The 15,129-nt window shown below is 40.5% G+C and overlaps 1 protein-coding gene across 2 annotated transcripts; it reads left to right on the top strand.

Annotated features, from left to right (window-relative positions):
* The first annotated feature begins 298 nt into the window (after positions 1–298).
* On the top strand, positions 299–14,132 carry DNAJC18 (DnaJ heat shock protein family (Hsp40) member C18). Of its 2 annotated transcripts, none has more exons than XM_035110193.3 (8): positions 299–611; positions 2,364–2,550; positions 3,625–3,770; positions 5,251–5,436; positions 5,923–6,035; positions 7,159–7,268; positions 8,941–9,113; positions 11,587–14,132. In XM_035110193.3, exons 1-8 carry the CDS (start codon positions 575–577, stop codon positions 11,724–11,726), a joined length of 1,092 nt encoding a protein of 363 aa, XP_034966084.2. In that variant the 5' UTR covers positions 299–574; the 3' UTR covers positions 11,727–14,132. The 2 variants fall into 2 exon arrangements, with proteins under 2 accessions (XP_034966084.2, XP_034966085.2); XM_035110194.3 differs by having other exon boundaries at positions 341–678.
* Positions 14,133–15,129: the final 997 nt, after the last annotated feature.

Below are 15,129 nucleotides of genomic sequence, written 5' to 3'. Positions count from 1 at the left end.
ATTTGCGCAGCAAATAAAAGCAGCTGGGGAATATGCGAGAGTATAAGGCCCCCCTCGCTATCTTCCTGTGAGAGTTCCTCAGCTTCATAACGGTTAAGGACTGCTTTCGGTTATTTTCCTTAAAAATCGAAAGCACTTGAGCTTTACGCCCGTGAGGATCTTCTCTACCCTCTCTGAATGACTCCAGCGTTGTGGAATACAGTATACGGGAGTCGTAGCCAACCCAAACCCGTTCCTCTCTATGCGTCACGTAGCCTCAGCTTCCGGTATTTGATCGGAAGTCGAGCTTATCCGCGGCGCTCTATGGAACGGCGAGAGATGCGCCGCTCTAGCCTGCGGAAGCCTCTGTGGCGAAAAGCCTCGGAAGCGCCAGTTAAGCTTTGCAATGGCGATCTCCCAGAAGGAATCCGCGTAAATTTCTCCTCGCGAGGAGGGCGGGTTTATTTTGGGAGAGGGTGGGAGGGTGGCGGTATGCGAGGACTACAGCACCCAGGTTGCCCTGCGGTCGGGATCCTGCGTCACGTGATCTTTCCGGGGTAGTCCCCTCCGGTCCTCCCTCTCCATCAGCTGGAAAATGGCAGTGCTGAGCCCTGGGGAGCGCTGGGCTGAAGGTAACGAACCCTTCAAGCTGGTCGTGCCATCGCCTCAGAGACTGGGCAGGCTGGGATCGGCCTTAAGGTGGGAGATCGGCATATGGGGCGTGGGATCTCAGATCGCCACCGCAAAAAAATCCCGCTGGCCTTTTTAAAAGGGCTGAGCAGCGCGAGGGGTTGTTGCTTTTTTTTTTTGCGTGACAGAAGCTCTCGCCAGATGCATTCCCTCAAATGCTTGAATTGCCACCCTTAGTTGGTAGAGAGGAAGAGGGAAATGCTGGAAGAGGTCCAGTAGGTCTGGGGCATTTCTGTGCCAAGCTTAAATTCCATATAAAACAAAGGCTTGGGTGCTTCTTGAGCAGGCATCCCCAAACTTCGGCCCTCCAGATGTTTTGGACTACAATTCCCATCATCCCTGACCACTGGTCCTGTTAGCTAGGGATCATGGGAGTTGTAGGCCAAAACATCTGGAGGGCCGCAGTTTGGGGATGCCTGTTCTTGAGCTTTGGACACAAATGTTCTAGACTCAGAAAGCCCCTTTGCTTTTGTGACCTTTCAGCCCCACTCCTTGCAGTATCTTTCCCTGCCGACATGTGTGTGTGTGTGTGTGCTTAACATGCGTATCTGCTGCATCACACCGCTACGATTTGTTTTTAATTCTATATTAAGGTGACTGTCCCTTGTTTTGTTTGCAGTAAATTAACACAGCTCCCCGTTTGGTGTTTCTCGGATCATTGAGGGCTGGAGTGAAGGGTAGGCTATAGGGCCAAAGGGGGTAACAGTGAAGCAGTGCAAACATATGAGGAACAGGAGATGTGGAGATGATTTGTGAGAATTGAAGTTATCTTCAGTTTGGGGTTTTCAAGGCCAACTATGGAAAGCATAAAGGAAAAAACTAGTAGAGTGAAAAGTGGATTTTAGAGGCATACCTTTTGTGTACCATTCTATGTCAACATCCTATGCCATTGTGCAGATTACAAATATGCTGCCTTAGTTTACTGCTTTAAATAATGAAGTCCCACACTTACTATTATTATTATTTCATTTCTATTTCTATACCAAAAACTCATATAAAATACATCTGTGGCATAAAATACAACATGGTGACAACTTGTGTATGTGAAAGAGCCATCATGGGCCAAACACCACAGGCAGAACTTTTGTTCTTTATTCCCCAGAGGAGCCAACAGGATTTTCGGTTCACTTTATGTGAATTGGGCCCTCCAACCCACCCACAAAAGAGGCACCATATGCTTTGTGTTCTATGCAAGTTAGTGTCCTCTTGCAGGTGGAATGGAAGACCCAAAAATAAATGGCCACAAATGTAATGAAATGTGTGACAAATGAAATGTGAACAGGTGAAGCTTTGTTCCTGTGTTACCATACTATTGAAAGGCTTATCCAGTTGAGTTTCTGCCTGCCACACAATTGTTGAAGGCACAATAACCCTGCTTTCCCCCAATTCCAACCCTAAACCCAAATCTAGTCTGAAAACATGTATGCTCTTGCCTGGGAGTAAGCTCTATTAAACACAAGGGAGACTTAAACTTCTGAGCAGATATTTATACCATTGTACTGCAAGTTAACTATACTGTATAGTGAATTCTTAATGCTTTTCTGGGCTTTAGCTCCTGCGGAACAGGGACCACGCTTAAGCATCTTTGCAAAGTTTTCACATTCTGCATTTGCCATGGGGGTGGGATTCTTTAACATCCACCTTCACTCACTGTGTAGTAGCATTTGAGGGAAATTAACTGTCTTTCTTTGCAGCATTGATTGATGAGCTCAGAAGAAATGCATGTAAATCAGAGGAAATGAGAAACAACTTTGATTACTGTGGGTGTAGTGACTGTATGAGGATAAAAAAGGAACATCTCTGTGACAGTGGCAGGAGTCCATCAGCGTCTGGGGAAGGTAGCATGACCTACACAAAAGAACAGCTACTTGGGGTACAAAGGTAAATAGAAAACTCTTCTGCCTAGAATACTAGGCTCACAGCCTGTCATCTAATTAATGGGTAATCAATTTAGCTGATGATCCACAGAAGCCAAATTTAAGAGAAACTGCTAATAGGGTGTTTTTTTAAGAGGCTATTTTAATTCTAATATTTTGCTGTACAAGTCTGTTCCGTCCCATTCTTGCATCTACCTGTAATTTAAAAAACTCATACAAAAATGATGTAAATGTGTATTTTATCCAATACATTTGCATTTTAAAATGTATTCCTTTACACATTTTGGTACTTCTTTGAGCCAAAAAACCTGATCATAAAGTTCAAAGAAATGTGAAATTTGAAGGACACATTGCCATCTGTATATAAACCTGGGAGGTGCAAATTAGGACAGTTTTCTTATAATTCAGACTGAATGGTTTTTCCGCCATTCAGTAAGTCTTATTCCCAGATAACTATGCATAGGATTGCATCCTGTGCACACTTTCTACCCTGAATACACTGAGACTTAAGCTTGTTTACTTTGATCTTAGGTGTGTGCTATAGGCTGCATTACTGCTTTTGAAACCAACAACAAATTAGTTTGTTACTTACTTATCTCATTAGCCATACAGGCACTATCACAGTAACAGTGTGTTGTGATAGTTGATCAAATGCTTGCCCATGTGCTTTCTTCCTAGATGAAGTGATGGGTATGCATTATTCCACCAAACCGTCACCTGGCTATCATTTAGTTGGGAATTTTAAAAGTGGACGCTATGATGTGGCACCCACAGGTGCCATATAGGCAGCTGCTGGTCTAAATAAGACATTCCATACACATCAGACTTAACTTTGGCTACTTCTGGTGCCAAATAAAGACTGGTGTGCTCAGCATCAATGAAACAGATTCATAGTAAAGTATAACTATTTCAATAGAAAAGTCTATTGAAATAGCTTCTCCATTGATGCAGAAGTCTGAAACCAACATCTTTTCTTTACAGTGCTTGAAGTTATGCTTGTATATCTAGTAAAAAGCTTTCTGTAAGTGCTATGAGGAAAGATACGGTATGTATGTAAAGGGTTGTGCTTCTTTTGTAGAATAAAGAACAGTAAGAATTACTATGAGATTCTAGGTGTTGGGAGAGATGCCAAAGACGAAGAATTGAAAAAAGCATACCGAAAACTTGCCCTGAAATTTCATCCAGACAAGAACTGTGCTCCAGGAGCAACAGATGCATTTAAAGGTTTGTAGATAACCACAATAAAGCTGCATCATCGGCATATGGATTATGTTAATAATGACACTTATCTATTAACACGTGTTGCGTTATTTTAGTTTGCTAATATATAGCACAAAAGGTTCTATTGAAACAGCAAACCATAAAGCTCGTAGATGACATATTTGACTTGTTCCTCTGCATATAATGGATATTTCCGAAGAAGAACTGTTCCAAACCCTACTTGCTTTAAGTGATCCATTTGATAAATTCATTGCCAAAGGTAAAAGCAGACATTATTTCAACAAGGATTTCTACTTAAGCCTATCAAATGCTTTTTCTGCATTGAAGAATATTGCAAAGAAATATTACATAATCAGTTACACTTAAGATCCTGCCTATAATAAACAATACATTTTCTTTCAATATAAATCCCATCTAATTAATTGAAATGTATTTTGCTACAATCTTCTGAAGCCTTGTAGCAAATCCAATGGTTTTGATCTTGAAGTTTCAATTAATGAGGTAATAAACAAGGGGGAATAAGTAGTACTCAGATAATTTTACAAAATACATACCATCTTACTAATTTCTGAGGACTCTGCAGGAGAACAATTAAGGCACACCAGCTCCTATGTGAGTTTGGGTTTTCTGATATGTTTCATACTGGTATGTTCTGGTTGACATTCTACACTGCCGAAGTGGATGTTCTCTTCTAGTCTTCCATTCCTGTTCCCCCTAAGTTCGCTCCAGAGAGTTGTTGGAGAAACTGGACATGGAGGAAGGGGTTAAGGGGTGAGATAAGCCAACTGATGCAGGGTCAGCCAAGCCAGTTGCTATGGCAGTGGCCCAAGGCTATTTCTATGAATGAGGCACACCAACTCATTAGGTTCAAGGTCTTGTGCTGTATTTCACTCTGGCTTGTGAAGTGCGTTAGTCTTTTGATTAGTCAGAGTCTTTGTTACGTCTTAAATTGCTGGAACAACAGAAATTCTTTATACTTGTATATATCTTTATCTGCCAGAGGCAAAGCCTTCAAGCTGTGTTTATATCCACACAGTGGCGGAGCGTTATGCTCCGGCACTGGGGGGCGGAGAGCAGACAGGGATGTGGCTGGCGCGTGCCCTGGGGGGGGCGTGGTGCACGTCCTGGGGGTGTGACACACCGCCCGCAGGGGCATGGTGTCCAGCACGGGCAGCAGCCACAATGGTACCCCACTGGGCTCACACTGCCAGGGGCGGTGCGCTCCGCCCCGCCCCCCTCTTCCTCTGCCAGTGTATCCACATCCAGAATGTTCTGCTGAGCCTTGTCTTCTCCAGCAGTCAACTATTTTGGACCTTATTCTTTAATGAAAAGGTATTGGTCCGGGTAGTTAGTTATATGTTAAAGTATTTCTAAAACACTCAGCACATTGCAGTCCTGTGCAAGTTGGGCATTAGGCTAGATTGCAGACATTGTGATAAGTGACACGAATGCAACGTTTTCTTCTTGTTCTTCCATCCTGCAGCAATAGGCACGGCTTTTGCAGTTTTGAGCAACCCTGAAAAGAGATTACAATATGATCAATTTGGAGATGAACAAGAGACTTGTTATACCAACCTGCCCAAGCATTATAACTATTACAGAGAGTTTGAAGCAGACATCACACCAGAAGAAATATTTAATATGTTTTTTGGAGGGAACTTCCCAACAGGTGAGTGCTACAAAAAGCATTATTAACTGATGCTTCACAAAACTCCAGGCAGCCGGTAAATAAAAGCCCTGTAACAAAAGTTCAAGTAACTACATTTTTTTTGTTATCCTTTGCCAATGACATTCCAGAAATTCTGCAACTGCAGTCATTTGAGATGTCCAGTTAATACCTAGACAGGTCTTACTCTTGAAGATTCTACTGTATATTTGTTCTTAATAAATAGATTCTTACTTCAGCTCTGATAAGTTTGTATATACCCAGAGATAACCAGACTTTTATGACATAATACCTGGTTTATTTCCAAAATTGGGATTATCTAGAGCAGCCTTTCTCACAACCTTGGGTCCACAGTTGTTAGCTTTTATGGAAATGGAAACAAATATATTTAGTTTCAAGAAGCTATTCTTATCTCCCATTTAATAGGACATGCATTACTATTAAATAAGTAAACAAAGCCTATTGTTTTTTTTTAAAAAAAACCAACAGGAAATATCCACATGTTTTCAAATTCATCAATGGATCCTCCATGTTATCAGCCACGGAACAGGCATGATAGGACTTGGACAGAGGAAGAAGAGGAGGAAGAAACTAGACCACAGGTACTTAGGAGCAGGAAGCTGTTAAGAGCACTCACAAAACACTTTTCCTTAGGAAAGAATCTAGCGTTGCTTATGATTTCCTGGCATTTAAGAGGAAGTGATATTTCATTGTTGCAGTTCTTAATTGTAAGTTGCTCTTCAATAACATTTGCCAGCAAAGAATTTGAACAGCTTTTGCCAGGAACAGAGAGACAGAGACTCCCAATTCCTATGTGGATGCAAATTTCACGTAATAGCATAGGGCACACTTCGGCGAAAAGATCAAAGTGAAAATGTAACTTTATTTGTGGGCGTTTGGGGAGTGAAATATTAGGTGGGGGGATGTGCAAGGATTCTGTTGCATGAAGTGACAAAGGGCCAAGGTAAGCTTTGATTCTCTAGAATGGGAGGAGGTTTGGAGCCAAAAGGCATATTTATTGGACTGGGGAGTGGGCATATTGACCCCTCTTCATGGAAGGCACTTCGTTGCAACAGGAGCTTTGTCAATGCAGAGGGGAGGAAAGAGAGTTTGCAAATTCCTCCTTGCTCTGGAGCAGATTTGGGGGTGGGTTCTGCAGGAGGAAGGGGAATGAATCGCTGGAAATGGTTAGGTGAGCGATACTGCTGGATATAACCCACCTTGACCATCGGGAATTTATTTACAGGAAGGAGGAAACTGAAAGAATTTCATTGAAGAAAAACAATTGAACACATTTGGGAGAATCCCTGCACCAGTAATTTTAAAAAGGCATCAATTCTTCAGCATTAAGTAGAAATGAACATTTACTGTACATGACAAAAAGCTAGTCTTCGGCAGTAGTTGTTGTGATGACCTATTTAAGGCAGCATTATGTATATAAAAATCAAATTAAAAAAGGAGCAAGCATTTGTTATTTCTTTATAGCCCTCAAAGGAATAAGGAAGCTGTTCTCCCCTTGCCATATTATTTGTATTAAAGTAAAGAGCCTTGATCAATAGATAGATCAATACTTTACTTGGGCTAATTTAAACCACAACCAGTTTTGCTTAAAATACTAATTGCTAGCTAATCTGCCTTATCTGGAGGCTACTTTTTACATTTATTATTTTGATTTTCTTAAATCCCTTGCTTATATGCTTCACTAACAATGGTTTTCATTTCCAGAATTCATACTCTGCATTTATCCAGTTACTGCCAGTTTTTATTATAATAGTTGTGTCAATCGTAACTCAACTGATGGCAACTAACCCACCCTACAGCCTCTTCTTCAAGTCGTAAGTCTTGATGCTTTTCTTTGCTCTTCTGGGAGAACTGATTTGTACAATATAGAGATTAACATGTGATTTGTTTTTTTGCTGTGGAAAAGGCAGCCCCACAGCCATGTATTCAAGCGCAGCCTTTTCAAACAGGGTGATTAATTTCCACTTTGAAAGTATAAAGATACAGTATACGGTAGGTCACAGCTGTAATGCAACAACTATCTGTTTCCTTTTAGCACTTTACAGAGAATCAGTTATCTTTTTTTTTATAAAAGAGGACTTTTATGAAAGCTGAATGAATACTAAATGTATTCTTGAGAGCCACAATGTCGGGAACTACTTGAAACAGAAGCAAACTGGAACATTCTAGCACCGCAGGATAGTTTAAAAACTGTTAATAGTTGCTTGATTTCTTCATAATTTTCATGCCCAGTTTAAATAAAGTTTCAATAAGACCAGTAGAAAAAAAGCTTCAGTCTCAACTGGTGAGTTAGACATTACTTGGGAAAAATAGAGACTAAGGCATGTTTTAAAAGCTTGTGTGCTAGATTTTAGTGAAGTAACTAACATTAAAGGTGGAATTTAATAAATATTTATGGTTGCGTCTAGTATTGCTTGAGCAGAAGGCAAGATTGTGAAACAGATCTTTCCCCTGTCCCTCCCCCCACCTTCCCAGTTTTAAGTGGAATGGAGAAGTCTGCAAAACGCGATGGAGTCTGTCATACAGGGCCGCGATGGAATGGGGAAATTGCTCGAAGGTGGGCAGAGAAATCTTGCATTTGGCTATTGCAAGACACCTCTGCCTTATTTTCAAGTGATTTTCCCACCACCAGCAGCTCTACAGTCCTGTAAGATACAGCTTTACTTCATGTTTGGTGGCTGCCTTCTGCCCGTGCAACATTCAATACAATTATTAGCTCATATAATAATAAATAGGGTGAAGATTCATTTTAATTTTAAATCACTTAGTCTTCCTTATTGGCAGTATTCAACCAAGTTGCTCTGTTAGCACACGGGCTTCTAATTGTGCAACACAACTTCCCCACCCTCTCCTCTCCCCAAAATCTGTTCTGGGGATTTCTCCAACCCCACCGGAGCAGATTTGGATGTTCTGTTTCACAAATGGAAATCCTGGCACTAACATGATTTAGTCAGATGCCACATATAATGTCCCATCCCGAAAGGTTTGCTTTATTTTTCAGATCCTTCTGTACATTTCAGAAATGAGTTGATCATAATACTGACCATTTGAAAGAGCTGCAATTCTTTTGGATTATATTTGCATCTATGTGGATTCTATAACACCTGGACAGGACATCTGGGGGGCCGAAGTTTGGGGATGCCTGCATTACAGGATCATATAGATCAGGCATCCCCAAACTTCGGCCCTCCAGATGTTTTGGACTACAGTTCCCATCATCCCTGAGCACTGGTCCTCTTAGCTAGGGATCATGGGAATTGTAGGCCAAAACATCTGGAGGGCCGCAATTTGGAGATGCCTGATATAGATGAAAGGAAATGCAAAAATTGCATATTTTCGGAACAGAGAAAGAATATGCAATTTACTTTGAGAACATTTCTATTTTTAGAAGACAGGCAATTTTGAATACAAATGTTATTATGGCAAAACCATATTTCCTTTTCTTTTTCAAGTGGTTAAAATGCTTTCATTTGCTTACTCCTTCAGGACTCTTGGGCACACAATTGTTAGAGAAACACAGAATCTACAGGTGCCTTACTATGTTGATAAAAGCTTTGAAAATAGCTATAATGCCGAAGAACTCGAAGAGCTTGAAAAACACATTGAAAAAGATTATATCGAATATATCCAGACTAGCTGCAGGAAAGAAAAACAACAAAGTAGGTTGCATTTTGTTCATTCTTAAGCACCCCACGTGTGTGTGTGTGTTGATTTAAAATCTCGACAACGAACCCTGACAATGTCAAAGCCCATTCATGGTATGCCAAAGTCAGCTGCACAAAAATGGCTAGCATCTATAATGATACAAAGAGAGAAGTAGATATCAAACTCCACGCTAGTTTAGAGCTGACTGATAGCATGGAAACAATACCATTGGGAAATTCTCTACTGTGTCCTGCTGAACTAGCCCACAATGGTTTCTGTTTTCTCTGTGTTCCACTACATTGTAATTGGTTGTGTGTTGGTTGGAAGAGGCTGCAGTAGGTAGGCAGCAGTGCAGGGCATAAATCAATACAGAATCCAGACCAAATGTCTTGCTCAAGCAGAAGGGTACTTCCCACTTGCACAGAAAGGCTAGCCTCACTCCAGATTTCCCCATCCTGCTGCAACTCCCCCACCCACCCACCCACCCAGTGCCCTATTACACACCATTTTGAAGGGTTCATTGATCCTCAGGAGTGACTTTTCCACTGGAGGAGCCAGGAAACCCCCGTTGTACAAGCAGAGTTCTGCTCATTTATCCTTGGATAAATGGCAGCCACTCTCAATTAGTGATGCTGATGACTCTGCTTTAATTTAGTGTTCAGCAAGGTCATGCATTCAATTTTAAGAGATGTGTATTTTGTCAACAAACTTTATAGCAGACTGCAATCCTATACAGAATTACCTGGGAGTGAGCCACTTAAACTAAATGCTACTTCCTTCTGAGCAGACAGGCTTATGGGTGTTCATCTTTTTACACCTCCAAGTAAGGTTTTAAAAAGTCCATTGGGAAATGGTGTAAAGTTTTAATTTTTAAATCCTGTAGGAAAATTTCGCTGCAGTCTTCTTCCTTCTGATAGCCTACCAGATTTTTTGCACTGAAACAGAATGATGCTATAGAGTCCACAGGTGTTTACAAGACACACTTATATATCCTACATACAGGTGAAACTCAGGAAATTAGAATATAGTCAAAAAGTGCATTTTTTTTCAGTAATGCAACTTAAAAGGTGAAACCAATATATGAGATACCGGTAGATGCATGATATGCAAAGCAAGATATGTCAAACCTTTATTTGTTGTAATTGTAATTATTTGTTGTTAGGCGGGTCAATTATAAATGGAATGTAATTAATGAAATGTCATAGCGATGTTTATTTTTGTTTATTTTTGTATTATTGTAACAATTTGTTTTATTACTGTGGAATTTCCAAAAGAAAGCATTTGTGAAAATTAAAAGAAAAATAAAAAATAATAATTTGCATTACTGAAATTAATGCACTTTTCGGCGATATTCTAATTTTCCAAGTTTCACCTGTAGAAAGTTGTATGATCATCAGCGCCACTGATGGAGGTTCTTCAGTTTCATAGACATAAATCTGCAATATTAATTATAGTCATATATGTGCACTATAATAATCATCATCAGTTTTTTTTCTGTATTGGAAGTAGGCATGATGTCATCATGAAAATTAGTGAATTATCAACTTTGCAAAACTATCCTAAATTGTATGCAGCAGGTTGCATAGGATCTAAGACTTCAGTTACACAGAGTGATTCATAACCAAGTATACAGTTGTCATTTATAGTAAATGGAAACTGATATATACAGTCATACCTCGGGTTACAGCTGCTTCAGGTTGCGTCTTTTCAGGATGCACCCCGCGCCAAACCCGGAAGTACTGGAGCGGGTTACTTCCAGGTTTCGGTGCATGCGCAGAAGCACTAAATCGCAACCTGCGCATGCGCAGATGTGGGTTGAGAACCCTGCGGGTTGAGAACGTGCCTCCTGCACAGATCACGTTTGCAACCCGAGGTCCACTGTACTCCGCCGGGGAGTCAAGTTCCGGTGAGCTTATTTCTCATTGATTGCTCTGAAACATTCTGTAAATATGTTTAAGGTAAAGGGACCCCTGACCATTAGGTCCAGTCGTGACCGACTCTGGGGTTGCGCGCTCATCTCGCATTATTGGCCGAGGGAGCCGGCGTACAGCTTCCAGGTCATGTGGCTAGCATGACAAAGCCGCTTCTGGCAAACCAGAGCAGCACATGGAAACGCCGTTTACCTTCCCGCTGTAGCGGTTCCTATTTATCTACTTGCATTTTGACGTGCTTTCGAACTGCTAGGTTGGCAGGAGCTGGGACCGAGCAACGGGAGCTCACCCCGTCACAGGGATTCGAACCGCCGACCTTCTGATCAGCAAGCCCTAGGCTCAGTGGTTTAACCACAGCGCCACCTGGGTTTAAGATGTGTTATTTAGTTGCACCAACAAGTGCACATATTCTTGGTACTGCCAAAACGTAACCCCAAACAGAAAAGCTTAACAGATCTAATGATGTTATGCCATCTTTTGAGTTGTATCTTGTTCTCCCTGTGCTCTTCAAGACAAAAGTGTTGCTACCCAGACTGTTCCTTTTCTTTCTTCTTAGAATCGGAGCTATCGAATTTGGCGAAGCTGTACAGAGATGAACGACTGAAACAGAAAGCAGAATCCGTAAAACTTGAGAACTGTGAAAAGCTCTCCAATCTCATAGGACTACAAAGGAGTCGTCAGTGGGCAGAGGCATGAAGGGAGCGGCACTAACAGGCCACGTGTGCTATGGGGAAGAATTTCTTCTTGGTTCTGTTTTCCTTTTTAAATGAAGAGAAAAAGCATAGTGTAAAGACTTAATAGTATCATCATCATCATGTACATGGATCTGAATGAACTGAGCCCTAAGAGGCAACACTTGCTGTAACATCTACAGTAGAGTATATTTGGTTCCAAGGCCCAGTGGTGTTTCAGTGTTAATGATTCCTTGGTGATTTAATTGCATTTGGCAACTGTCTTCATCTGATCCTTTGCTGCCATTCGGGGGCCTTGCAGATGTTTCCCGGGAACATACCCCCCTCATGCTCACTGGTGTTGCCGTAAGCATAGATCCCACAAAATCAGATCAGTCATTCCCTGAACGTCTTACATTGCCATTTCCGTGTTCCTCTGAAGCTGCTGTTTATCAGACTTTCAGCAAAAGAGAGGAAGGGACAAGATTTGGTTTTGATATATACCTACTCTGTTTCAACAGAGCTTGCAGCCTCAAGGATGTAACCCTATTTTTGAACAGTCTTGTAGTAAATAGAAAAACCTGGGCTTCATATTTTGGTCCTCAGGGTGACCTTGGGGCATTCAGATTTGGGGCTTTATGGTTTTTCTATGTCTTCTGTCCATGGAACAGCTACAACTGCACTCCGCTGAGTTTCATATACTAGGATCTTGGAATCTTTCATGTAACAGGAGGTGGAAGAGTTTATCACATCAGCTTTCTTAACAGTGCTATAGAGTTTCGTTACACATGAATCACCAACAGCACTATATAGAAATACCTATATACATGTTCAGATTTGTAGTAGATTCCAGCTACACTGCGATATATACCCTTACTGAAATAACAGTTTGAATTTCTAAGAGGTAGTATTAAATAAAAACTGCTTAATTTGTAAACCCTTTTTTAAATACAGGCATGTTTTCTTTATTCTGGGAAGCTATTTCTTATTAGAGAAGGTATCTGATCTCAGTCCTGGTACTTAAAATGCCTGTGAAAAGAGATTAAATGAAATGAATGGAATTTGAATTAATTTAACAGGTGTAGACAGCCTATTAACACAGAAAGTTAATTTGGCAGGAGGTTCCTGCAAAGAGTGTGGGCTTTTATCTGTTTTGAATATTCTGGTTACTTGCTAAAGGGATATAAATATATGCAGCCTAGTGCCTTCCAGAAGTTTTGGTCCACAACTCACCTTGCTGATCATTGCCCATGATGACTGGGGCTGATGAGAGTTGTAACCCAAAACACCTGGAGGGCACCAGGTTGGTGATGGCTGGCATGTGTTTATCCAACATCGTGGTTGAGGTTGCAATCCTGCTGGAAATAAGCTTCACTGAAACTCAGTCAGAACTTAGTGGAACTTCTGAGTCAATGTGTACAGCTTAGCATTGTAGTGGTCATTTATGACATAAAGTGGCGCCTCCATTGTATTCCAGTTAAACCAGATTGTTGAATGAAACGCATACATTTTGACATAGGTGAATCACTGACATAAAGGGAAGGGATAAACTCCAACACCCAGGGACAATTTTGTCCTACTGTGCTTGCTTGCACAGATTCCCAGGTTAACATGTGCCTGGGAATATTTCTAAGTTATATTTTGGAGCTACTAATGATACTTTTAGGTAGCGTATGACCCCAAAATTTGGCCAAAGTTGCAAAAGGCCTCTGCTTTATTAATAATAAAAATTTTAGAAATGAATTGGTTGGCAAACTGAAAGAAAGCTAACACCCTGATTTATATTGTATACAATTTAACTGAGTGTATTATTTGTTTGTCCCTGTTAGGCTACAAGTAAATCTGTAGTCAATTGTAGCATCAGTTAAAAACTTGGTTTACCCTTATTAAATTAAATGTACTTCATGTGCATGGTATTTGAAAAGTTTACTGTTTTCTTTAACTTCACATTGAGCACAATCTTTTATTTATTTATTTATTTATTTATTGCGGTTTTGGTGAGATTAATTTTTCTGAATGTAAATATAGCAATATGGTAACTGTATATGACTTCATTGACTCTTGATTGTACAGTTCATTTTTCATAAACCGTGTAGGCGTGTATTGTACACCAGATGACTAGTAAACAAGGTTTGCTGTCCTTTAAGTCCTGAGTGAAAAATCAGGAAATTTATTGGAGTGATTAGTGGATTTGAAGTCAACAGTTTTCTGTTGTTTTGGCCTCAGCTCTTCAGCAATTTCACTAGGAGTATTGCAGTGTTTGAAGATTTCACCATTAGTTTTGGAAACAAAAGATTTCAGTATGTTGGTTTTTTAAACAATAACAAAAAATTTCCAAATGTAATGCATTATTTAGCCATGAAAACGACAACTTCCACTGTGTTGTATGGAAATAAAAAATGAAATAAATGATTATGATTATCAAAGCTCACTTACATGCAGGAGATTATCTTTATTTCAAGTTGATCTTTGTTTCACATATAGAGATCTATAAGCTCAGCTAACTAGCCAGGCTAGAGGCCTTGTGCCTACTGTTTCTTTCCAGTGCCTTATCTTGTGCTAGGAGCAGCTTTACTCCCAAGGTTGTAAGGACATTCCTAAGCATCTACATATGAAAGAAGATGTGCCTTGTTGTTCTGAGATGTACCTTCATCTGTTCCTTTCCCCCTCAGGTAGAAAGGAATGCAAAAAGATCAGATCATGTGCAGGCTGCTTAGGTGATGAATAGGTCATTAAGGAAAGACTATACATAGTATAATTAGTATTGTGTTGTAACTTTAGATTGGAGGAAGTTTATGCATGTTGTTGTTGTTGTTGTTTAGTTGTTTAGTCCTGTCGGACTCTCTGTGACAGTCTTCGTGATGGGTCAAGTGAGGATAGGTCTTCGTGATAGGTCAACGAGGAAAGCAAAAATGAAAATTGTTGCAGTAATCAACACTGTATATAACAAAACATTATTATTTATTTGGGTTGTGTGTTCTTACCACCCTTCATCAGATTCCAAGGCAGGTTATAGAAATTAAAATTTCAATATAATATTTTTAAAACAAATTACAAAGCAGATTTTAAAGGACGAGGCTGCAGAAACGTCCAGGTGGCTTTTTGCAAGGTTTGCAAAAGGAGAAGCAACACAACTTTGCAACTGACTTGACTTGTTTTTAATAATTACCCCCCCCCTTACCCTTCCTCAAAGATTACAAGGTAAAAACAAGCCGGCATATACATGATCAGCAGGATGGCAGCTTCGTGGATGAGTGGAGATTTCAACCCTGGTCTCACAGGTCCTACTCCAACGCTCAAACCGTTACACCACACTCTCACTCGTGTGTGTGTCCGTCCATCTCTAAGCCTTCATTAGGGGAATTACGGTTCTCTCTCTCTGAGCCTACATTAGGGGAAATACAGTACAGTACTCACTTTGTAGGCGC

The sequence above is a fragment of the Zootoca vivipara genome, chromosome 3 (assembly GCF_965207765.1).
Source record: "Zootoca vivipara chromosome 3, rZooViv2.hap1.1, whole genome shotgun sequence".
In the NCBI taxonomy this organism is placed as follows: Eukaryota; Metazoa; Chordata; class Lepidosauria; order Squamata; family Lacertidae; genus Zootoca; species Zootoca vivipara.
This window is presented reverse-complemented; position numbering and strand designations above follow the sequence as displayed.

What these genes read in the sequence shown, in the direction of transcription:
- DNAJC18 (XM_035110193.3), top strand. Translation starts at nt 575, where the DNA reads ATGGCAGTGCTGAGCCCTGGGGAGCGCTGGGCTGAAG. An exon ending in TGGGGAGCGCTGGGCTGAAG is followed by an intron (nt 612 to 2,363) that starts GTAACGAACCCT and finishes CTTTCTTTGCAG; the next exon opens with CATTGATTGATGAGCTCAGA. An exon ending in AGGAAGAAACTAGACCACAG is followed by an intron (nt 6,036 to 7,158) that starts GTACTTAGGAGC and finishes TTTCATTTCCAG; the next exon opens with AATTCATACTCTGCATTTAT.